Source organism: Hemicordylus capensis, chromosome 6 (assembly GCF_027244095.1).
Source record: "Hemicordylus capensis ecotype Gifberg chromosome 6, rHemCap1.1.pri, whole genome shotgun sequence".
Taxonomy (NCBI): Eukaryota; Metazoa; Chordata; class Lepidosauria; order Squamata; family Cordylidae; genus Hemicordylus; species Hemicordylus capensis.
In genome coordinates this window covers 102,044,029-102,070,639 of record NC_069662.1, presented here as the reverse complement: position 1 = coordinate 102,070,639, position 26,611 = coordinate 102,044,029, and the positions used below count along the sequence as shown (strand labels likewise).

The 26,611-nt window shown below is 43.4% G+C and overlaps 1 protein-coding gene across 1 annotated transcript in view; it reads left to right on the top strand.

Annotated features, from left to right (window-relative positions):
* The window catches only part of LOC128331674 (collagen alpha-6(VI) chain-like), a 114,612-nt gene that overhangs the window by 8,046 nt on the left and 79,955 nt on the right, over positions 1–26,611 (top strand). Inside the window, 9 exon segments of the mRNA XM_053265380.1 lie at positions 2,392–2,952; positions 7,106–7,663; positions 11,053–11,628; positions 16,955–17,521; positions 18,091–18,434; positions 18,533–18,611; positions 23,290–23,435; positions 23,783–23,875; positions 26,352–26,405. Of these exon segments, the coding sequence (XP_053121355.1) occupies positions 2,392–2,952; positions 7,106–7,663; positions 11,053–11,628; positions 16,955–17,521; positions 18,091–18,434; positions 18,533–18,611; positions 23,290–23,435; positions 23,783–23,875; positions 26,352–26,405 (2,978 nt within the window).

The window sequence follows — 26,611 nt, the reverse complement described above, 5'->3', positions numbered from 1 at the left end:
GGCACAGATCGATCTGTGCCTGAAATGAGCAATTTCGGGTGATTCGGGGCCGAACCGAATCACCCCCGATGCCCCCCAATATTTTTCGGGGCCGAGCCGAATCACCCGAATTTCGGGGCTGAAAAGTTTGAGTGATTCGGCTCATGACCGATTTTTTGGGAATTTTTTGAAGTTTTAGTGACTTTGGGGCAGTTCAGGGGCATAGCATGGGATCTGGGCAAAAAGAGTGGGGTGGGGTGGTAGTGCCTAATGGGTGCAGGCTACCACCCCAATTTCAGGGGGATTGGGCAAAGGGCTGATTTTTGTGGAATTTCTGAAGGTTTCGTGTCTTTGGGGCAGATTGGGGCAGAAAGTGGGGCCCGGGGCAGAAGAGTGGGGTTGGGTGGTATTTCCCAATGGGTGTAGGCTACCACCCCAATTTCAGGGGGATTGGACAAAGGGCTGATTTTTTGGGGAATTTTTGAAGTTTTAGTGACTTTGGGGCAGTTTGGGGGCAGAAAGTGGATCTGCCCCCAAAAACTGGGGTGGGGTGGTAGTGCCTAATGGGTGGAGGCTACCACCCCAATTTCAGGGGGATTGGGCAGAGGGATGATTTTTTGGGAATTTTTGAAGTTTTGGTGTCTGGGGCAGATTGGGGGCAGAAAGTGGATCTGCCCCAAAAGAGTGGGGTGGGCTGGTAGATAGTGCCTAATGGGTGGAGGCTACTACCCATCCCCAATTTCAGAGTGATTGGGCAGAGGGCTGAATTTTGGTGAATTTCTGAGGTTTTTCTTCATAAGGTGCAGTGTGCTAAATTGATCCATTCATCATATTCTCAGTAAATGAGAGTGTGAAAAAGTGCAAGTGGGGTCATGAGAGTTGTTTAATTGAAAAAAATCTCATTTGCTATCGTAGAATGAGAATTCACACCTCAGAAAATAAGGGAATAACATCCCTTCAGAAAAACTTCTGAGGGGACAGGTGAAATTGGGGACGGGTGGTAGCCTCCACCCATTAGGCACTATCTACCAGCCCACCCCACTCTTCTGGGGCAGATCCACTTTCTGCCCCCAATCTGCCCCAAAGACACCAAAACTTCAAAAATTCCCAAAAAATCATCCCTCTGCCCAATCCCCCTGAAATTGGGGTGGTAGCCTCCACCCAATAGGCGCTATCACCCCACCCTACTCTTTTGGGGCAGATCCACTTTCTGCCCCCAAACTGCCCCAAAAACTTCAAAAATTCCCAAAAAATCAGCCCTTTGTCCAATCCCCCTGAAATTGGGGTGGTAGCCTCCACCCATTAGGCACTACCATCCCACCCCACTATTCTGCCCCAGGCCCCACTTTATGCCCCAATCTGCCCCAAAGACATGAAAACTTCAGAAATTCCCCCAAAATCAGCCCTTTGCCCAATCCCCCTGAAATTGGGGTGGTAGCCTGCACCCATTATGCACTACCACCCCACCCTACTCTTTTTGCCCAGATCCCATGCTATGCCCCCTAACTGCCCCAAAGTCACTAAAACTTCAAAAATTCCCCAAAAATTAGCCCTTTGCCCAATCCCCCTGAAATTGGGGTGGTAGCTTCTACCCATTGGGCGCTACCACCCCACCCCAATATTTTGCCCCTGGGCCCCTTCCCCCCCTAATCGATTCAGATTCAGATTCGGATTAAATCCGAATCCGAACCTAATCAAGGGTGATTCGGGTGGCCCATATTCAGGCACAAAACAGAACAGGGGTGATTTGGTTCGGGTCCCAAACCAAATCACCAGAAATCTGAATTGCACACCCCTAGATCCCGGCGGTGCCGCAGCACCAAACCCAATGCCAAGGCTGGCTCTTAGCCAAGGGTCCCAGGATAGTGTGTCAATGCAAGTTGCTTGCAGCTTGTGCTGACACAGAGATGGGTGCCTAGAACACTTGGAGGAATCCCCCAGTGCACTGTGCTTGGCACATGGTGCACTGTGGGATACTGGAGGCCGGGATAACAAGTCCCAGACCAATATGTGCTGCTGCATGCTGCATGGAGCAGTGCTGATCGCATGGGAGTGCTCCGCACTCTCACCAGTCTAAGAGCGCTCATCTGGGGGAAAGGTAAGGTTTGCAAAGACTTCCCCCTGCCTACCCACCTGAGAACATGTTTTCTTTATGAGAACAGCATCTATGTATCTGTCTAATTTCTTTTGGATGTGAAAATACAACTCTTCCAACCACAACCAATGCATAATATGTCTTTCTTCCTTTAACTGCTTATAGAGTTGCAGCCTACTTGCCTCAAAGCTTTGTGGTGCTTATATCAGGATCTACTATGCTTAAAAAAAGATGATGATGATGATTGATGATTGACTGATGAATAAGTGCATTATTTGAATAAAGTATCATCCTATGTAAAATTCTGTTCCTCACAGGATGTGTAGATACAGAAGAAGCAGATATTTATTTCCTCATTGATGGTTCATCAAGCCTTGATTATTTTGATTTTGTGGACCTGAAATTGTTTTTGAAAGAAGTGGTTAAATTTTTTACAATAGGACCAAATAAAGTTCGCTTTGGAGTTGTGCAGTACTCACAGATCAGTGAGCTGGAATTTGGGCTTGGGGAATATGCTAAAACAAGTGATATACTGAAAGCCATTGATAATATTCGGCAAATTGGTGGGAGCCCTTACACAGGAGCAGCTTTGACATTCATCCAGCCTTTGTTAAGAAGGCCACAGGATCGGCATTCCAGAAGGGTGCCCTGCCACCTGCTAGTGCTAACAGACAGAGAGTCAGAAGACCGCGTGATGGAACCTGCCAAGAAGCTGAGGAATGAGATGGTCAACATTTATGCTATTGGTTTAAGACATGCTAATGAGTCACAAATGTATGAGATTGCAGAGTCAAAGAACAGAGTTTACTTGGTGAATGATTTTGCCTCTCTGAAACAAATCAAGAATGAAGTTGTTCGAGAGATCTGTGCTGTGGAAGGTAAGAGGAATATCAGAATAATAATGGGAACCATTTGAACTCTATAAATGTTATTACCACTGAAACAACTTGTGTAAAACCATGATGGCAGTGATGTTTTGCCTAAATCAATGAGAGGAAAGAACAATGCCTGGTGTTTACAAAGTAAACCAGTTATTCCGAAAACAGTTTTGATAGTCATTGAGGCTATTCACACACACACACGTGCAAAACGGGGCTAAGGGAGCCCAATCCCAGCGGCTACACGGCAGCAACCCAGCTAAGTAGCCTCCCTCTAAAATGAGGTTTATTTTATTTTATTTTATTTTATTTTATTTGTTTAGTTTTAGTTTAGTTTAGTTTAGTTTAGTTTAGTTATATACTTCCCTTCCAAGGGCTCAGGGCAGTTTACATCAGAACATAAACAGTTATAATCAATTAACAATTAAAATCAAAACTAAATTAAACAATTAAAATCATTTAAACATTAAAATCATTAATGTTAAAATCATTTAAAACCAACATTAAAAATTTAAAACCATAAATCTAATTAAAAGCCTGGGTGAATAAATGTGTTAATGGAGCGAGCGCTCCCTTAACCTCATTTTTTGATTGTATGTCAGCCACGGCTGCTTGCAGCTGTGCCTGTCACACTCGGGGAGAGGGGGGTCCCAATAATGCACTGTGCACTCACACACTCGTGGAGCTCTGGGGGCAGGGCAATGCGTGGCGTCATGTCCCGGCAGCACCCCAACCCCCAGAGCTGCTGAGGGATCAGCTGCTCATCTGAAAGGAAGGAAATGAGATCATCTGTGGGGGAGGTAGGTTGAACGTGTCTTCCCTGCAGACCACCCCAGAGCTCTTCTCACTGATTGTGAGAAGAGCTCCATTGCTGAGCACTGCTCCTTACCTTCACTTGCTTAAAAAGGAATATAGGCGCTCAATGCAGATATCTCACCACAACCTAAACAAAAAACAAAAAAAAACTTTACAGACAGAAGTATTTGATATGGAGGTTTCCTGTTGATTTGGAGTGCTAAAAATGAAAAGCAAAAATGTTTAGTTGCAGCATTCAACTTCATGTATGTTTAGCAGGGTTGAGTTTGGGTCACTGACCATAATAAAGATTCATTCATTCATTTAGCAGGGTTCTGTTAGATCAGGATTAAACTGACCTAATTTCCCCCCTTGAACATTTTCAAGACAAAAGTGGTGCTTTGGGGAGAAGCCCCTCTGAAAAAGCCTTACTTCTACCACTTTTTGTGGGTCTGTGTTTGTAACTCTTTGTGGCCACTATTTCTTCTTTTTACTGCGGCTTTGATGCCATTTTTAAAACATCATCCCTCATCAAGTGATCCCCAAAATAATAGATCATGATGATGTCACAGTACCACATAGCCAATCAGATGTGGTTATATGCAGGGGTGTAGGATGCACGCTGGTGGCTTAGGTATTAGCTCTTGCTGGCAGCTCCCTTCCCTTTGTAGATTTTCACACATTTGCAAGCATGTACAGCCATGCCCCCATGTGTGGTATCATAGAAGGGGATGTGGCTGCCAGTCTCAAGAGGGTGTGCTGCCCTTTCACTGCTCTTTCTCGGGATTTTCTCTGGATTGTGGTCAGTGTCTGTAATATTAATAGGTCCACTGGCTCATTGGGTGAGAACCATTGGTTATGGTTCATTGGGCAAGAATTAAGGAAGTGATCTCTATAAAAAACATTTGTTGTTTGCTAGGATGGACACTCAGACTAAGTGGTGGGCACCCAAGGTGGGCAGCAGGGGTGTATCTAGGGTGGGGCAGGCAGGGCACATGCCCCGGGAGCCACTTGAAGGGGGCGCTATTTTCTAAAATTAAATTTTATTTTTAAAATGGCCACCGAAAACAAAATGGCAAGCAAGCATGTTCAAATGGCCTCTATGAGGCCCTAGGCCATGCCAGGCCTCGCAGAAGCTATTTGAGCAGGTGCGGTGGCCATTTTGTTGTCAGTGGCCTTTTAAAAATTGTTTTTAAAAAATGGCCACCACACATGCTCAAATGGTCCCTGCGAGGCCCTAGAGGCTGGGGGGAGGGGGAACCTTTGCAAACCCCCCATGGCCTTTAGGAAGCCCCCCAAAGGGGCTACAGATATAAAATAATTTTAAAATTTAATATAATATAATTCACTGTACACATATTCAGTTTGGCACTATGTACAGAGAATCAGGGCTTGTGACTACTGAGCTGAAGCTTATGAGCTAGGATTATATTCATTTGCTCTTACTTTGCTTCTTGTGATAAGTGAGTTAAATGTGATGTCTTGCTAATATGGCTATTAATGGTGAATTTGTCTTTGAATCAGTGTGAAATACTTAGTATTAAGGCCCACTGGGAGTTCCTTTCTTTCTTTCTTTCTTTCTCTCATTTTAACTGTCTTTCTGAAAGACTAGAATATATTCCAAGCAGTGACACAGGTTACTCTGCATATCCTTTAATTATTTTCAGAGTATCTGGGAAAAGTCAAATTCTCCATTTATTTTTAAAACCTATGTAATAGTGATGCTGCAATGCATAGTAGAGAATTAAATAGGCACTTCTGTTTCGTTTTCCAAGTATTCCTCCACAGAGTATTTAGGTATTTCATGAGCCCCAGCATACTGAGATTTGTAGTTTTCCAGCATTTTTTGGTCTGGCTACGTCCTCTGCTATATATTTTTTGAAATATTAAAAGATTAATGAGCTTGACTTATATTTTTCAGCTGATATTATGGTAAAGTTATCTGAAAAATGGGTGTCAGATGTTTGGACAGGGGGCGCAATTTGAGTGCTTGCCCTAGGTGCTATTTTCTCTAGATACGCCTCTGGCGGGCAGAGAGCGGCAACCAGCTATTCAGCAGGCATGGATTAGGGAGAGGGTGCCCCATCCCAATCAGTCTCTCTTCCCATGATGTCCTCTAAATTACAGGAGATGGTCATAGCAGCAGCAAGCTTAATTGAAAAGCCTGTGATTTTTTTATTATTTATGTATGCATTTTTAAAATGTCTGAATGCATTTGTTCTCCACTTTTGTAGCTGGTCTCTTCTTTACCTGTGGCTAATATAGATTTGTTTACTTTTACAAGTATAGCCTCTGCTTCCTCCAAGAATCCCAAAGTGGTACACATGGTTACATTTATCCTTCCAACAGCCCTATGAGGAAGGTTATGTTGAGAGATAAGTGACGGTCCCAGGGTCACCCAGTGAGTTTCATGGCTGAATGGGGATTTGAACTTGGATTTCACCCGCACACTAACCACTGTACCACTCTGGCGCAGAGTTCTTTCTTCTTTTATTTATTATTAGTAGTATTCATTTTTGAAATAATCAGGCTGACATAGCTGCCCTGGTGACTTCAGAATGCATTTACTCTTGACAGAAGCAGGCTTTTGTAGGTGGTCTGTGCTTTACTTGTGGCTTGAACAGTTCTTTTCGTGTGTGTGTGCATGCGCTTGTGTCTTGATTCTGCCAAATTAGATAGAAATCTACACAGTCCTGTAGTCCTGTTAAGCACTATAAAGTGACTGATGTTTTCCACATTTTCTCTGTATTTTGTCTATTTTCCATGTTTTCTCTGTGTATCTGCTGATGAGCAATTGAGTTTTGCGTGCATGTGTTTGTATTTTGACCCCACGCATTAGCTACAAATCTACACTTTGCCAGTTATTGCTAATGCACCTGCCCAGAGGTGCACTTAGGCAATTTTGGAGCCTGGACCTAAAGGCCTTAGCCCCAACTCCCACCACCCCCTCACCGTCCCACTACCATCACAAGATAAGCTGCAATTCACTATTTTTTAAAATGGGCAAGTGGGCAATTTTTAATTTTTTTAACCTTTCCCCCCAAATACCCATAGGATCATATGGGGGTTTTAAAGGGAAAGGTTAAACATTTGTTTAAAATCACCCACTTACCCATTTCTTTTTTGGTTTGTGTAGTAGGTAGCACCCATCATGTCCTACCACCCAACCCACTTTGATGTCCCTATGACCTACCTATGGGGAACAATGGGATGATTCATGAACTCTATTCTTTTTACTTTATTCAGTCTCATATTTTTGATGTGACTGTGGTGGTGATTTCTAAAAATTTCTGCTTTGTAAGTGTCCAATATACAATGTAAAAAATACTACCACTATATTTTGTTCTTCTTCTAACAGCCTGCAAAGAAAAGAAAGCTGACATTTTATTTCTGGTGGACAGCTCTGGTAGCATAGGCCCTGAGAACTTCATCAAAATGAAGAACTTCATGAGAGAACTGGTTGACAAATTTGACATTGGTTTTGACCGAATGCACATTGGCCTCATCCAGTTCAGTGGCAGAAACAAAGAAGAATTCCGTCTTAATCAGTACTCACGAAAAAGAGACATAATTGATGCGATTGGGAGAATGTCTCTCATGGGACAGAACACTCTCACTGGGGGAGCACTGCTGTTCACATCTGATTATTTCAAGCCTGCCAAAGGTGCACGTCCCTATGCCAAGAAGATTCTTGTCCTGATCACTGATGGTGAAGCACAGGATGATGTGAAAAACCCTGCAGAAGCTTTACGCGAGGAAAGCATCATTATCTATTCGGTGGGGATGTTCAATGCAAATAAAACACAGCTGATTGAGATAAGTGGGAAGCCTGAGATGGTGTATTATGTGGAGAGCTTCAATATTCTGAAGCACTTGGAAAGTGAAATTCTTTTTGGAATATGTAGTCCTTATGATGGTGAGTATATAGCCATTTTCAACACATTCAGGAATCTGCATGTATGTTGGCAATGGCTTCAGAGTGCAATCTTTCTTGGTACAAAATTTCATAAGAATTGGAACTAAGGACAGCTCTGGGGGAGAGGGGGGAAAGAGGACAAGTACCACCTCAGAGAAGTAGTTTGCCTGTCCTGGAGGCGTTTCAGACAACAGGTTTACAGCAAGGCTTTACTGTGAATTCAGGGGCAGGGCCACCGTTGACCAAATGGGTTCAAAGAACCCGGGCCACCAATGAAAAAGGCCACTGAAGCCTGCATGGGGGTGTGGCTCGGGCTCTGGAGAGCCCCAAGCGAGCTCTCTCCTGCCCATGCCTGGGCTTCAGAGCTCCAAGCAAGCATTCCCCCAGTCATTTCAGGCAGTGTTTGCTTCCTGACAGTGTTTATTTCCCAGGCAGCAAACGCTGCCTGAAATGATGGGGGGAGAGCTCACTCAGGGCTCTCTCGAGCCCAGATATGGGTGGCGGGGGGGGGCTCTTTCAGGGTTCTCTGGAGCCTGAGCCATGTCCCATGTGTGTGATGTCACATGCATGGGGCATCACTAGAGGGACCACTGGGCAGGGCCAGACACAGACCGCCATTTGGTTGGCTCCATGCCTGTGGGAGTTCAGGGCATAATGGATACTCTGACACAAAAAGAGGGGTTTTTTTTTAACCCCGGATACAAATCAGGCTAGGTTCCAAGATGTAGGGGGAAACCTGAATTGTGTGTAAAGTGCTCTCTGAAATATTGCATAGACTTTGGGATAAATCTGGCCGATAAAAAGCTCCTACTTGCCCCCATTTCTGTTTTGGAAATCTATGTGGGGAAAACCTTTAAACCCATAAATGCACTTTGCCCTTTCTGTTTCTCCCCTAACTTTTTTCTGGTGCCACCACTGACTGGAACAGAAAAAACATATTTATACTCTATTGCAATTCACATTTGGTTAATGTCTTTCTATTCTGCTAGTCCACCAGAAGACATTACCCACATTGCTGGACACAACAGCGCACAGTTTGTAACCAGTTGCTTACAAACCATTGGTTGCTTAACACTGACTCTGAAAAAGTTAAAGGTCTTAATTGCTAATTTGTATTTGTTACTAGTTGCTAGTGTACATATTTTCCAGTGATGGAAAAGGAGTTTTACATCTCATGTCAGGATGCTACTTGAGAAAAGTGTAACGAAATCCAGATTTCTGCTGCTTGTACAAAAGCTTTTGCAAATATTTGTGGAACAGAACTATTTCCTTCCCCTCACAGTTCTCTGGAACCAGCTTATTACAATTGCTGATAAAACTGTCTCATTAAACAAATGTACAGGGCATAGAGGATCTGGCTTATACCAAAAAGTTGTGTCTCCTGTCAGGGAATGTCAAGAAAACTTTTGGAGACTTAAATAATACAGCTGCCCATTGACATACATTAGAACAGTAAGCCAGCTTGATAAGGCCCAGCTGTTAGAGGTAGTCATGAAGTAAGTCTTCAAACGTAGGGAAAAGATTTAGCACAGAATTAACCTTGTATTGTGAAGCTTATTAAAGGCTATGTCTCATATTTAAATTTTGTTTCAAAAGCATTGTCCTCTTACAAGCTATTTATGTGGCAAAAATTGCATCAGAAGGACTTCAGAGTTCAAAGTTCAGATGAGGGTGGATCCCAATCCAGATCAGATGCCCTGTGTGTGCTTCTAGGGTTTGTTCTCTTCCCCATTTCCCTCAAGGCTCTAAGTCACAAAGGATGGGTTCTGGTAAGCCTCCCTTCTAGTGCCTCAGGGGATGTATTTATACCCCAGTTTTCAGCCAGAAGAGACTCCCAAAGTGGCTTACAATTTAAATAATAATTAAAAGATGCAGTATATGAGGAGGTGTCTATGGGAGTCCCACTGCAGATGGTCTCAGGGGCTGGCTGATGTTAAATATGCTTGTCTTAGGAACATAGGAAACTGCCAGATACTGAGTTATGCCATTGGTCTATCTAGCTCAGTATTGTCTACACAGACTGGCAGCAGCTTCTCCAAGGCTGCAGGCAGGAATCTCTCTCAGCCTTGTCTTGGAGATGCCAGAGAGGGAACTTGGAACCTAGATGCTCTTCCCAGAGCAGCTCCATCCCCTAAGGGGAATATCTTACAGTGCTCACATGCAGTGTCCCATTCAAATGCAACCAGGGCAGACCCTGCTTAGCTAAGGGGGCAAGTCATGCTTGCTACCACAAGACCAGCTCTCCTCTCCTCTCCTGTCCTCAGAAGCAGCCCCTCCATTGCTTTGTGGTCCTCAAGTCTCCACTATTGTTCCTATCTCCCTTCCCCACTTCCCACCTGAATTGAAACTGTGACCTATTTAACAGTGTAAACTACCAGCTGGAACATCCAGGATGCAGGGTAGGCAAAAAACAAAAACAACACAACACAACACAAAATACCTTCCACTGGTCAATTCAAGAAGGGAACAACTACAACAACAACAGTGACAAAACTGCTACTTGTCCCATAAGCTGTCTAGCTAATTTTGTCCTGTCATAAGCCATGTGTGTGGCTCTGTAGCTGTGCCACAAACAGAGGCCCAAGGGAGGGTACACATGGCCTAAATACTAGGGGTGCATTAAGTGAAATAGGTATGATTCGGATCTTGCCTTGGTGTTTTGAGCCCCTGCCCCCGGACGCCATTTAAATTGGTATTTGGAGGGGCAGGCTGATTCAATTGGGGCAATTGGGGGCAGTTGCTTTGTTTAGGAGCAGAGGCTTCAGTATCCTCCCACCCACCTCCAGAATGCATGCAGGAAAAGGTAGTGTGTGCGCGTTGGTTTAATGCCTGCAGTCCTGGGAAAGGTGCAAAGTTTATTGGGAATGGTAGACTTTAGGAGGCTTTGGCTATTGCAGAAGCCTCTGAAATGTTCCCAGGAAACCGTTAGTCTTTAAAACAATTCAAGGTTTTTTGTTGGAAGATCCATTTGAACTTCCTGGATCCATTTGAACTCCCTAGATCCATTTGAAACAGAAGCTGCATAGAACAGCAGCTGCTCCCTCTCCCCTAGCCTGGTAAGAGAAGTACAAGGAAGAGATGGGGTGGAGATGGGGAAACTTCAGAGGCTTAACCAGTACTGAATGGATTTAGACTGGTTTGGCCCTGATTCTACCAGACCCAGGTGATGGTTCAGTTCAGGCTGGATCTGGTTGATCTGATTAAGAACTGGTTCAGCCTCCACAGCTTCACACAGCCCTCTTGCATAATGTGGGTGTGCTCCCCCCCCCCAGCTGGCCACTCTGTATGAGGCAAAGTGGGCCACAGTTGTCTGTTTAAAGACCCAATTTAAGGATTTAGTACAAGATTTTGTGCTGACACACAGTAGTTATCTATTCTTCTTATTTCAGAATGTAGGAGGATAGAACGTTTGGATATTGTTTTTGTCATTGATGGTTCTGGAAGCATAGATCCCCAAGAATATAATCTTATGAAAGACTTCATGATTGACTTGGTGAAGAAATCTGATGTTAGCCATGACCGAGTTCAGTTTGGAGCTGTCAAATACTCTGCTGAGCCAGAAACATTTTTCTATTTGAATGACTACAGTACAAAATCAGCGATCATTAATGCTATCCAGAATGATAAGCCTATTGGGGATACAACGTATACAGCTAAAGCACTTCAGCACTCAGAAGGCCTGTTCACCGAGGTGCATGGCAGCCGCAAGCACCAGAGTGTCCCCCAAGTCCTTTTAGTGATAACTGATGGGGACTCCCATGATGCAGCGCAACTTGAAGATGTGTCAAAGAGACTCCGGGCCCACGGCATTGTTATTTACGCCATTGGGATAGAAAGAGCCAAGCCTGATGAGCTCTTAACCATGGCAGGATCAGAAGATAAATACTTCTATGTCAATACATTTGAAGGATTAAAAAGCCTGCATCCAAAAATATCTGATAGCATTTGCAGTGTTTCAAAGCCAGGTAGGTGACTATTTTATATTTCAGCAAAAGCTGAAAATATTTTCACCAAAAGATAAAATCCTAAAAACCAGATCTTCTACTTTTATTATTAAAGGCCAATTTACAAACAGATTAAGACAAAGTACAAAGTCCACTTAATCCAATTTAATAAATTCCTCCACTACACAACTAGTGTGCCTCATTTAATAAAAAGCCAAACTACAGAACAGCTCTCCATTTACTTCTACACGTATGGTGGCAAACTTATTTTATAAGATAACATTAATCCTTCAACACATGTACAGTCGGAGTACAGTGTACACATGGTTGTTATTCTATACGCATGTACACTGATCCGTACCCATGCATTGATGCATACACGTGTATTCTAGCTGGGTGACTCTGGGCCAGTCCCTTCTCTCTCAGCCTAACCTACTTCACAGGGTTGTTGTGAAAGAGAAACTCAAGTATGTAGTACACCGCTCTGGGCTCCTTGGAGGGAGAGCAGGATATAAATGTAATAATAATAATAATAATAATAATAATAATAATAATAATAATAATATTCACTAGGGCTGTGCGTCACATCAGACCTATAGGAGCATTTTTCTATGGATATGGTTCCAGAGAAAAATTCCGCTGATATCAGAAGCTGAATAGAAAACCATACCGAATCGTATTGGTATAGTATCAAATAGATTGGAGGTGGGGTGGGGTTTACTTTATAGGAAGAGCTGGCTTCTATGAAGAAAGTGGCTGTCTTCCAGCAGCCACAGCAGCTGCATTTCAAAATGCTGCCTTTCCCTCCACGATACCACCCTAGAATGCACCAGGGTAGGGAGCAACATCATGACACTGTTCTTTTCCTAGTGCATTACTGGGGGTGGGGGGATGGCCACATCCTCTAACTACAGGGCATGGACATTTCTTTCCCAGTAATGCACCAGAAAAGGATGTGACTTAATGACTGTCAGGCAGTGGTACAATTCAGAAGATTCTGAGGAGGAACTGCCTGACCCACAGTCCCCTGATACATGCAGGACGCTGAGGAGGAAGCCCCACGGATGGAGAGCTTTGTGGAACAGCAGGTGTATCGCTTCACGTCAGGGGGAAAGGGGTGGCCTAGAGCAGTGTGGGGTTGGTGGTAGTGCAAGATAGGGGCAAGGTAGTGCAAGATAGGGGCATTATACTTTTCCTCATGAGATATAATGGAGCTTTCAGCAGCCCCATAAGTGCACTTGGGGGGTGCTGGGGTGGCCCAGAACGAGTAGTGGTGTAGTGCACATAGGGTGCCAGCCACCCCCATGGGTTGCTAACCCATGGCGTACAGGGTCCTGTTGTTACTGAGGTGTTCTGAGTGTGGATTCTATGATAGCAAATGAGATTTTCAATGAGACACCATGAATCCACTCTCATTTGCTATCATAGAATCCACACTCAGAACACCTCAGAAACAACAGAACCAAGTACCCCATGGGTTAGAAACCCATGGGGGTGGTTGGCACCTTATGTGCACTACACCACCACTCGCTCTGGGCCACCCCAGCACCCCCCAAGTGCACTTATGGGGCTGCTGAAAGCTCCATTATACCTTATGAGGAAAAACCTTAAAGACGCATAAACTTCAACAATTCACCAAAAATCAGCCCTCTGCCCAAATCCTTTGAAAAAATTCAGGTAGCTTCCTTGCCCCTACCTGGCACTACCACCAACCCCACACTGCTCTAGGCCACCCCTTTCCCCCTGACGTGAAGCGATACACCCTTCATTATACCTAATGGGGGGGAAACCTCAAAGACATGTAAACTTCAACAATTCACCAAAAATCAGCCCTTTGCCCAATCACTCTGCATTTGGGGTGGTAGCCTCCACCCATTAGGCACTACCACCCCACCCTTTTGGCCCAGATCCCATGTTATGCCCCCAATCTGCCCCAAAGACACTAAAACTTCAAAAATTCACCAAAAATCAGCCCTTTGCACAATACCCCTGAAATTTGGGTGGTAGCCTCCACCCATTAGGCACTACCAACCCACTACTTTGCCCCTGGGACCCAAAATTCGAGTAGATGTCACATCAGACCTTTTTGCATTGAAGTAAATGGGAGGCAAAAAGGTGGGAAATTCAAATAGACGTCATTGCTCAAAATGGAGGGGGAAGAAGAAGGCATTTATTGGCCACAAAATGGAGGGCCAAAACAACAGATATTTCAGAGCCGAAATGGGGGTGATTTGTTTCGGCTCCAAAAAAATTTTGAGGGCTAAAAGGGTGATTCGGTTCAGATCCGAATCACCCGAAATTGGCTGTTTCAGGTACAGATTGTTCTGTACCCAAAACATTTCACACATCCCTAGTGCCAACCACCCCCATGGGTTGCTAACCCATGGGGTACTGGGTTTTGTTGTTTCTGAAGTGTTCTGAGTGTAGATTCTTTGGTAGCATAAAAGATTTTCAATGACAAACCATGAATCCACTCTCATCTGCTAACCTTAAAGACACATAAACTTCAAAAATCACTTAAAAATCAGCCTTTTGCTCAATTCCTTTCAAATAATTCTGATAGCTTCCTGTCCTCCCTTGGGCACTACCACCCACCACACACTGCTCTTGGACACCCCTTTGCCCCCAACGTGAAGCTATACATTTGCTGACACCTCCCTGCTTCTTTATGGAGAAAAACCTTAAAGTCGCGTAAACTTCAAAAATCACTTAAAAATCAGCCATTTGCCCAATTCCTTTCAAATAATTCTGATAGCTTCCTTGCCCACCTTGGGAACTACCACCCACCACAATCCACTCTACGACACCCCTTTCTCCCCAACATGAAGCTATACATTTGCTCATTATTCTCTATGAGGAATTCCAAAATAATTTTAAAATTCACCAATAATCAGAGGAGTGTCTGATTGCCTTGGAACTTTGTGGATAGTAGGAACCCCTGGTTGTCTACCACCCACCCCACTTTTGTGCCCCTAGTTGCTCCACAATAGGGGATATGGGCTGTTTCGTGTCCCATTATACCCTATGAGAAAAATAATTAAAAATATTTCAAATATTCATAAAAATCATAGGGGTGTCTAATTGCTTCGGGGTTTGCATGGTTGTTGGCACCCATGGGTGCTCCACAATAGGGAATAATGGGCTGGTTCGAGTCCCATTATACCCTATGAGAAAAAATAATAATTTTCAAAAATTGTCTGATTGCTTTGGGGTTTGGGTGGCAGGTACCCCTGGGTGCCAGCTACCATCCTACCAATTTTTGGGTGTCTGAACTGGTTTGAACTGGTTCGAATTGGTTCAAACTGGTTTGAATTTGAACCGAACCAGGGGGAGGTTTGAACAAAACCAAAACCGAACCACCCCCTCCTAGTTTGAACCTTGTTCAAATTCGAACCAAACCGGGCAAACTGGTTTTGTGCACATCCCTAATTATGATTTATGGACTGATAATTCAAATGTGGTAATTTCCATTGACTTTGTCCTACGCACACTTGCTTTCACTTTGCTGCTAGTAAAAACCTCAGATCCCACACATTCCAGCTGTTGCTTTGATTTATTGCGGGAGTGTGCACCCTTGACAATGACATTTCTTGCTGCCCTGGTGCATTCTAGGGTGGTACAGTGGAGGGAAAGGCAGCATCTTCAAATGCCACTGCTGCTGCTGCTGCTGCCAGAAAGCAGCCCTTTTCTGTGCAGAAGCTGGCTATTTGCTTAAGGTAAGCCCCACTTCCACCCTCCCATTCCAATGCATCGAAGCAACAATGATTATCAGCTTGATGCTGTTGGAGCTAGGACTCTGGGAGCATCAGCTCTCAGCTGCAATGTCTCATAGTGACCACTGGGGCGGAGTTAGGGTCATGGATAAAAGTTCAGGGCTTCTTCCTTCTTTGTTCTTCCAGTGTTCATCTCCATTTTGTCTCTCTAGAGGTAGCTGTTTGTTTTGGTCTATCTCTTCAGCCATGAGCTACAGCTGAAATAAGCTGCAGGTCTTTCCACATTTATTTGTAAACATTTCTTTAAAAAATCCTTGTAGTTCTTCAATTCTAATGAACTGTCTCAATGCCTCTTGCTTTTCTGCTTTCTCACCAAACTGGTTTTGCTGTTATTTGGGGACTGTTCAGTTCAGTTCAAAGTTTATTATGGTTTATGACCAGCACAACAAGGGAAAAAATACAATTAAATAAAAATATAAATAACAATTAAAAAGATAACAAGTCAACAGTCTAACCCACCAACAATATTATAACTAAAAGGTTATAGGGCAGCACTAGAATTATTAATTAAAAATTGGGGACTGAACTGCCATTCTCCCCCTACAGATGCAACCCTTGTTGAAGATGTGACACCATTGGCATTGATTCTTACGATCAACAATTTCTATTGCCCGCTAGGGATCTAAGGGGTAGAGGTAGAGAGTGTAAGATTGCCCCCTTGTACTCTCTTACTTCTGTCTCTGCTCAGTGTCTTTTAACTGGCAAACTGATACTCTTAGGAGGACACTCCATTCCTGTTGTTCTCTCTGTTCTTTCTTCTTCCTTTCACCATAAGGTAGTTAGCACAGCATGCAGGCTTTCTATCTAAGTTTGTAGCGTCTTCAAATAAATCTTTACTTGTTTTAGCCCTAAGCAGTTGTCTCCGGATCTTCTCCTTGAGCTCATCAAACTGGGTTTCTCTTCTAAATAACGAGTTGGTTCAAACTCTCCCTTACAGTCCTGACCATCTTCTGCATTGATAGCATGATGCAAGAATGACCAGAATTAGGAATGGACTGATAATTTGGCCCATACACAGTCTTACTATTCATATGTTACATTCAGTGTGTATACTGTAGTACACATGGCCCATACTCTACATTTTCAAGTGGTTAAATTCCCATGTTGACTTCACTCATAACATACATGAACATACAGCCACCTCTAGATATGTGCAATGTAATAAGTCAATAGCTCTGTTGATAACTGATGATTTTAAAGGTTGAAACATTTGCATGTAATCTGATTTTGGAGCCTTAGGTTCAATCGATACAAGTGCCTTAGTGAATCATCACTCTTCTTTCTTGTCTAATCATAACATATGCAAAAAGAATGAGCAAGAAGCTCCTAGGAGGAATCCTGCAGAGCAATAATCCTGCACCTCCTTAGGGATTTTTTTTTTCCAGAATTATGACTATGTAACAAAAATACCTTGGAAAATCAACTATAAAAGAAATAGAACTATAAAGGCTAGTATGTAATACTATTTTATTCTCCAATATCCATTCTTTTTCTTCATCTCCTCTGATCGTTTGTTGATATGCCCTAGTCCACAGCTATAATCAGTTCCATTTTCTTTCTTCTTTCCTGTGCAGAATGTGGAATTCCAGCAGATCTTGTATTCCTGGTTGATGGGTCTAACAGTATTAGTGACAGTGACTTCACTAAGATGAAGAATTTTTTGCAAGATGTAGTTCATCCATTCAATACTGGTCACAATGTGCAAGTTGGCATTGCTCAGTACAGTGACAGGTACCGGGAAGAATTTAGCCTGGATGTTTTCCCACACAAGTCAGAACTTGAAGCTCAAATCGGACTCATCAGACAGATGGAAGGACTGCAGACTTACATTGGTGCAGCTCTTGAGAGAGTAAAGCACTACTTTACACCTGAAGGTGGCAGTAGAATAAATGAAAAAATCCAGCAGATTTTGCTTGTGATCACAGATGGCCGATCACACGACAAAGTTGCTAAAGCAGCAGAAGATCTGAGAAAGAAAGGTGTTGACATATATGCCATAGGAGTTGGGAAAATTGATCATTTGCAGCTTAGTCAGATAGCTGGCTCCTCAGACAGGAAATACACAGTTGATAATTTCAGTGAACTGAAAGTAATTAAAAAAAGACTAGTTGGTGATATCTGTGAGGAAGAAGGTCAAACAAGTAAGTATTTTCCCTTCAAGTATTCGAGTAGGTCAGTGTTCCCTAATCCTTGGGGTTTGGGGAAATAGAGGGTATATGCTCATCCATTCTCAGATACATTTATATGCTGGCATTGTCCCATAAATTATCTTTATAACGGCAGAACGCCCACAGTGAGTAATCCCCAATGTTTTAATGAGGGGAAATTATGTATTGACTTTGGGTTTGTTCCATTACTTCTTCCCCCCACCCTGCTGACTATTACATTATCTGTAAATGAAGCATGACACATTGGTAACAACTTGTCAACCCATCCAGACGACTCTCAAGAAAGTGTGAAGCCTTGCCAAATATCTGGTAATCTGATTTAGAATAATGAAATAGTCAACCAACCAATCTTGCGTTGAAGTCTTGTGATACTGGTTGTCTCTTGATCCTCCTTTTACAATTTGTAGACTTCCTGGTGATTATCAGTCTCAATTATATCCTTTACCTCCTTTTAAATTATTTTTACTTTTGCCCCCTTCAAGTCCCTCCCCATTGGTTTTGTGTAGTAATTGGTGCCATTTTTGTCTTCCTTAAAAATACAGCATGCTTCCTGGATATTGTTGTGGGAATAGATATATCCTCACAAAGTCAAGGTGATCTTATATTCCATGGGCAGCCCCGGCTGGAAGCCGAGCTTCCTAAAATTATAAATGCCCTCACATCCCTAAATAGTGTGAGTTGCAATGCAGGCTCACAGTCTCAAACCAGTGTGGCGTTCCAAGTAAAAAACACAGATCCACCCATGACATCAAAATTCCAAATTGACAGCGAAAAACTTCTGAACAGTCTTATGGGCACTACCATCAAGAATGTCTCCCATCTTAATGCAAACTTCTTGGATTCACTTTGGGAAACATTTCAAATCAAGTCTGCTAATCGAAGAAAGGTATGTTCTTCTCTATGCTTTGTTATCTGGCACTCAAACTTAACATGTATGGTAGAATTCTAATATATCCACCAACTATAGTTTTGCCTTTTGTCTAGGTGATACTCATATTTTCGGATGGCTTGGATGATAATGTCGAGGTCCTGGAACATAAATCAGAAGAACTTAAGATAAAGGGTACCTTTTAGAGAACAACAGCTGGAACAAAATATTTTGACTGTTACAAAACCAATACCAACGTTTCTTATCCAAACACTTCTCAATGGTCAATGAAATAAGATATACTTTTGTAATCAAGAGTTAGACCATGGAGAAACTGTGAGAGGGAATGAAGGGGAGCAATGATGAGAATAAATGTTGAGAGAGGCATAGGATTTGTGTGAAACATGGCATTTGGCAAGAATATCTTGAAGCTCTGGGGAAAAGACTGCTTCATTAGAAATTTGCAGTAAGGCTCTCCTGTCCTATATGCCTAGCATGCCCAACCTACATTAGCTACATATATGGGGCAGCCATCCATGGATTTGTCCTTTTCACATTTAAAGAGAGAGAGAGAGTATTTATATGAAAAGGAATGCATGGGGTAGGGAAGCAAAATCTGTCCCCTCCCTGGCTTACCTCAGTGTGCTCACTGCTTCAATTATTTTTTCCAAACCTAGCTCTGGTACTGACAGGGCTCAGAGAAACTTGCTTAAAGCAGTAAAATGCAGCAATGTCAGATGGGATGGGAAAGAGTTCTATTCTCCTTTGTGCACTCCTGTTCATGCAAATAGTAGGTCTCCCACCTGTTCTTTATATTGGAACACGGCATGCATGTACAGTAGATAAAATACTTGTGGTTTTCTTTCTTTCTTTACTTACTACATTTATCTACTACCTCTCAGCCAAGACATACAATTTAAAAATACTAAAACAATAACAAGAAACTTGCAAAATATAAAACAGGGTTCTCTGAGGCCAACGCTTGTCCCTTAAGAGACTCATGGTATGAGCTTGCTGGTCTGTGCCTTTTCTTCTTCTGGACAATTCCAAGAATAATAGAATTATTCCATTATTCAACAATTCCAAGAATAATAGAATAATGGAATCGGATACTTTACCACTTCAGTTACTGTAGCCATAAGCAGTGGTGCTCTTTCCCCTGGACTTTGGGGCTGAAGTCCAGGGCCTCCACACCCCCTCGGAGCCCCAAATCCTCTTTAGACTGTACCAGGTGGTGTGGTCATTGATGGCCTACACTGCACTGGGTGGCTGAGTGTGATTATGACCTGTGCTAGTTCTTTAGAGACAGAGCAGGGAGTGGGGAAAAAATTTGGGATGGGAATATATGTGTTGAAATGTTTCTGCTACCGCATATTTGCATAGATTTACCTCATGTGTTAAAAACACTGTGTTTGTCATGGTGTGTGTGTGTAGGGGGATGATGTTTAACTTGCAATGGGAGGGGGGGTCTCCAGCAGGGGGTGGGCTCCAGAGGCCTTTAGTATTACCTAAGTGCACCTCATAAACACCTTTGTACATAAACATATTTTCAACTTGATATTATATATGCTCACTGGCAAGAGAACATCTCCTACAATAAAGCTATATTCCCCCCCCCCAATATATATATATATATATATATATATATATATATATATATATATATATATACACACACACACACACACACACACACACACACACACACACACACACTGAAACATGCAAAATATGTCAGTAATGGAGTCAGAAATGATGTCCAAAACTTCCGATTCTGTTGCCAACATATGTTGTTACGTTTCAGATATCTAATATCAACTTAATTTTGCTTACGGCTACAGTCATTGAAAAAGTAGTAATACGCCTGATTCTATTACCCTTGGAATTTCCCTTCTCTCTCCCATCGGACACATAGATCTTAGCTACAAGGCGTTTTATGAATAATGAGAAAACAACAGGGAGAGGGGCTGGGATCTGTTTTTTCATTACTTGTAAAGAGCAATGTACATACATGCTGCTTAATTCTATCTATCTATCTATCTATCTATCTATCTATCTATCTATCTATCTATCTATCTATCTATCATTAATTAAATGTCCCTAGTAAAGTGGGGGAAGGGCTGCCCCAACAGTTTTCTTGGGTCAGTGTTTGTGCATTTTGGAGCTGATGGTATGAGCTCCCTGGTCTGGGCCTTTTCTTCTTCTTTTCCCTCAGAACACACAGACATTAACTACATGGCAGGTTTGCTGGGACAGGGACAGGGGTGTGCATGAACTGTTCAATGCCAGAACAGCTCGCTTCACATTGGGCCGGTTCAGTGGTGCAATCATGAACCGAACCGAGGGTGGTTTGGCATTAAATGAGTGGCTGGGGGGCAGCAAGAGAGGTATTTAAGGGGTCTTACCCAACTAGCATGTCACCTTAAGTGACACAGTGGGGAAATGCTTGACTAACAAGCAGAAAGTTGCTGGTTCAAATCCCCGCTGGTACTATATCGGGCAGCAGTGATATAGGAAAATGCTGAAAAGCATAATCTCATAGTGCGTGGGAGGAGGCAATGGTAAACCCCTCCTGTATTCTACCAAAGAAAACCACAGGGCTCTTTGGGAGCCAGGAGTCAAAATCGACTCGACAGCACACTTTATCTTTACCCAACCAGCATGGCTGCTGCTGCCACCGTCCCCCGCCCCCCGGTGCAGCCCATAGCATAAGCACATGCTGTGATGCCCCTTTTAGCAAACCACCTGTGTGGCAGCAGGGAAGTTCCGTGACATCCCTTTAAATACCTCTCTCACTACCTCCCGTTTCAGCTTCCCAGGACCCCCACCCCTTTACTTGTAAAGGGAAATCCTACTGGATTCCCCTTTACAAGTATCAGCCTCTTGAACTGCTGAACCAGTTCAGTAAAACAGGCCAGACCGACCAGTCAGTTTGACTTAACCAGTTTGGAAACACGCAGTTTGGTTTGAATTCAATTCGAATTAAAACCGAACAGTGATTTTTGGTTCGTGCACACCCCTACAGGGACTTGTTTTTCAATTATTTGTAAAGTGCCATGGCACTGTATAAGTTATAGTAATTATTGGCTGACTTCCAGACTAGCAGTGCACTAGCACAATGAGAGAAACTGTCTGCTGTGAAGAAGTTGAGGATATATGTCAAGTTGAGGTGTTCTGTGATGTTGTGCAACTGTTAGTGAAATATTTTCTCTGGGGCACACACAAAATTGCACAAGGCATTGTACCATGTGCCCACATCTTCTACTAGCACTAGAGCCTTTCTTTGAGCAACGTCATTGCACAGCAGCCTCATGCTAGTGCAACATCATTATGCTAGCACAACACTAGTCTGGATGTTGGGCATTGCCCCCACACCCACAAGCACAGCGCCAATAAACACACTGGAAAACTACCTTGGGAGAAAGGGCCACAGTTTTATTATCAGTTTAAAGAACTGGATTTTGATTATGAAAATCCACCCTCAGGAGTGCAGGCCTAGCCTGAGCTGGGGTTGGACAATGAGTCCTTCGCCAGCCTTAAGGGGCAACACACCCTGGCTTGGAGAGATGCTGATACCTCCCTCCTCCTCATTGCCACCCCCAAAGGTCAGGGCCCTTTCAAAGACTTCACGCCCACAATCTGCATAGCCTTTGAAGTTGTGAAGTCCTCAAAGCAGGTATGAGTGTGAAATGTAGCCCTTGAGCTGTAAGGCCTCAAAGGACAGACTGCACACTTCTCTATTTAAACTAGCCCAAGGATGTTCACCAGTGTAACTCCCAGCTACCGCTGAACGCCACCCACACTGCCCCGCTTGTTGTGACCTAACTAAGCTAACTAGAAAGGAGCTAGAGAACAGAGTAGGCAAACAACAACAACACCTCAAACAAGACCAATCAGATGAGGTGCAAAAAATTCCTGCTCGGCCTCCAAAATGACAGCCAGCAAAAGCCTGTTCTCAGGTGTGGAGGGAGGCCAGTGGCAGCCCAGGTTTTGCCACTGCCATGGCCCCCCTAGCCTCACCCCCTGCATCTGATATCAGATGCAGGGAGCATTTAGCCACGCCCCCGTGTCTGATGTCAGACGCAGGGTATGTGTCTGGGGCATGAGGCATGGCCCCTGAGGAGTGGCAGCTCAGGTTCTTTGAACCCATCCCCTCAATGGTAGCTCTGCCCCTGCCTGTTCTGTACCCCAGGGTGGGAGGGAGGGAGAGAGAGCTCGCCTAGCCAAGACTGAGCCTGGGAGGACATGGGCTGGCTGCAATGGTCCAACAAGCCCCTCCCACTCCCCAACAGAGCCAATTCAATTCAGCCCCCATGCCTGGAAATTTGGGGGGTGGAACAAAGAACCCCCTCCCCCAGCACGAGGCCGTTGGATGGCCGCATTGTTGTCATTAAGTACTTCTAAGAAGATGGGGCAGGGCTCCCCTCAAAACTGTCTCAGGCAAGTACTTGTCTATTCATCAGCTGATGGTACAAGTTGCCTGGCCTGGGCTCTCTCCTTCTGCCAGTTGCCCTAGCACGTCTAGCTTTGCTCTCGGAGAATAAGAGCGAAAATGGTGAGGGACTTCTAGAATTCTGTCTCCTCCACACCTCTTTTCCCACCTTTCTTTTCATTGCTCTGAGCTCCAGCCTCTTGTGCCAGCCAGAACAAGCATTTATCCTAAAGTGTAGTATGATCGTATTGTTATAAAATACCCTCACAGAACTAGCCTTCACTGTTGCATTGTGAACTGCTTGTGCAACATTTCCTTTAAAAGTCTTGGTTGCCTATGAATTTTTACCTGGTCATCTAAACCCTAAATTAAAATATGCCTAAGATATTGCCTTGACTACTTACTCCATGTTACTGTATATATTTAAAACATGTTGAACAGGATTGGATGCACTGATAACTGTTGTTCTGGAAGGAGCTTCAAATTTTCATGAGCTTCAATACCTTGAATTTGGGAAAGGATTTGAATATAGGACACAGCTGAACATTGGCATGAGAAATATTGCCAGTCGATTGTTCAAGTACATGGTGAGTAACATATTGAAGAACCAATGTATACAACTACTTTAAAGGCTCCAATTGGGAGTAAGTTTCTCAGGCTTAAATTCTGTTGAAATCACTGGGACAAGTCACATGCAACTTACTGGTTTCAATGGGACTTATGCATGCATGACTATCCTTTTTAAAATTGTGGCCAAGATGCTGGAGATCTAATGATAGTGACAATTGTTCTTCATGAAGAATAATAGTAAAATCATGTAATTCCAATGTGATTGATGTAGTCCTATGGGAGTAGAGTATACAACCCTGACTGATAGTACTGAGAGCAGAATAAGACTTCTAAGTGTTACTGTGTTCATCCTCCTCTTTCCAAGACCAACATAGCTGAACGAACATGTTGCTGTGTGTTTTGCAAATGCATTGGTGACGAGGGAAAAGCTGGAGAACAAGGAAGTCATGGGAGGAAGGTAAGGATGAACTGGTATCCTGTGCTTTGATTTAATCAATAATGCATTAGCTAAAATAACATGGCTGTGTTATCATGATTATGGTGAGCATGGTTAATGAGTTAACCACAGTTGCTGAACCCCATGCACTTCCATGGACATGAGAATGTGGGATTTCTAGGCAATCCCGGTCAAATACAGGTTAAACAGGATCTGAACCTGATAATCAATTCCGGTTAAATGCTGTATAACCACAGAAATTTGACCAAGATTGCCCAGAAATCCCACCTCCTTACACCACACTCCATGGGAGCACAAAGAGCCTGGCAATTAGAGTTAACCCTTTAACCATGTTGGCCATCATCATGAGAACATGGCCCACACTAGAATATCAGAAGCTGAATGGTGGATTTTATGTTCCTTTGTGGTATTGGCAATAGCTGTGCATACTTAGTGGTAATTTGCATAGTAATATCTCCATGTGATAATATATCTATTTTATTGCTATTCAGTGTAAACCACTTTGGGTCAACATTTAGAAAGTGCTGTAGAAACATCTATCTGGCATCTGCCTCCACTGATCCCATAAAAGGACCAACATCCAAATTCTATGCATTCATCTTTTGGAGTTGCTATTGACAAAACTGATGTTGTATTCGTCTGGCTGATTGTGCAACATTTTCAATGAGTGCCGCACCCATGCTTAAAGTAGCCTGTTGAGTGATAGACAGAGCTAACCGGGCTCTGCAGGAAGAGCGGGCTTAGCTGCAGGGAGCTTGCCTTGGGCAGCCAGATTGGCCACTCACACAATTACTGGCTCCGTCATAGAGCCAGTAGGGGCGGCGGGGATCGGGGGCTGCCTGCCCTTGGAAGTCGCAGGATGCCCCATGCAAGTGCATGGGGCATTCTGGGGAGTCCCCTGAGACCAGGATGCTTACTGCAGCCTCCTGGTTGGGGGGTCTCCTTGTGAGTTGCTGTGGCGCGAAGCTGCGCCACGGCAACTCACAATCGGAAGAATGGGGTTAGCAGAGCACTCACTCCACTAACCTCATTTAAGGGGAGGGGTATTTTAGGAGGTTTGCTGCTGGCAACCGCAGAGCTCCCTTTGCAGCACATGAACAGGAGGAACTGGGAGAGGCTCCCTTAGCCCAGTTTCTCCTCGTTGTGAGAATAGCCTCTGTGGAATCCTCAGGAAGATAGTCTTGAGAAGCACAGATGGCTGCAGAGAGAAGGGGAGATGGTCAAAAATTGCCCACCCTCCCTCACACAATGGAAAGCCCTGACACATTGGCAGAAGTTGAGCCCTCTGTGACACCACTGCATGTCAGTTTAAATTTTCTAAAAATGCTCAGTAGGCAAGGGCCCATCTCTAACCATTACAAGATATGTAGCATATAATGTTTATCTACTTGCAATGTTCACAAGTATGCACAAGGATACTGCATCTGCTTCCACCATGATGTTGCATAAATTGTGATGGTAGAACTGGGTATTATGACATTTTATTAAATTACATCCCACATTGTCCTGATACATAGAAGTGCCCAGAGAGTACTGAGGCCCTTTCAAAATAACTAAAATCCTGTCGATCAAGAAAGAGAGATCTGTATCCAGCCCTCTGCTCCTTCTCTGGAAATGTGTTTCCTTCCTTCCTTCCTTCCTTCCATTATTAAAAAGATTTTTTAAAAAAAACTAGTTATATATACCAACATAAAAATCAAAGTCATCAGAGGTTAAAAATCCTAGCAAGATAAAAAGGCTTCACCAAAAGGACCACTCTCATCACCTCAGACAGTGGGAACACCTGGAGAAACACCTGCAGAGATTACCTCTGTGTATTGAGAGGTCCCTTTCCCATGCCCTTTCCCATTCAGATGGGGCTATACATGTGGAAGCCTGCACATGGTGCCCCTAACTGAACCAAGGAAACTGTATTGAAGAGGATCCTATACTCTTGCTTTTACTTGTCATATTTTAGCCTAAATAGTTACCTGGATAAGAAATAAAGAAACACTGAGTATAAAATAAGCAAGTGAAGCTAAATTTCTCATTGTGTATTCTATTTTTCTTTTGATGATGAGAAAATACAGCATCAATACTCAGCATGAGGAGAAATAAATATTAAAGAACAAAGGGATGTGCAACTATGTGATTTTCAACATTTAGAAACAGGTGAAAGAAGAACTAGGAAAAGTGTGGTAACCTCGGTCAAGCCAGGACATTATAGTTGCCCTAAAGTAACCCCACTGCATGTGAATAGAGGGTGTTGTTATGATTCTTGGGAGGTGATACCAAGCTTCATGTCACACCAGCATCAAATCAGATGTGGGGAATTAACATAGAACCAAATAAAAATGAGATGACTTGTGGTGTGGACACATTAGTATGAGAACATACTGTTTCTTCTAGGCAGAGAACATCAGGGTGAGCCCTGATAGTTGCACATGTTCTGACAACAATATTTGAGTTTAATATTTCATCTTGATCTTAATTTCAGGGTCTTCCAGGTGTTAAAGGAAGTCCAGGACATTTAGGAGAAGAAGGGGAACCGGTAAGCTATTAAGTCACAGCCATATGTTTCTGGACTACAAGATAATCTTCCATAACTATAATGGCTGGGATCCAAAGAACCATCCCACTACTTCTATGTGCTCAAAAGTGTTTGGGACTTGTCTTGCCAAAGCAGCAGGGCATCTCATGCCCACATGGCAAATAGCTTTGGAAACTGAGCAGAGTTTCCAAAATGGTTTGTAAATG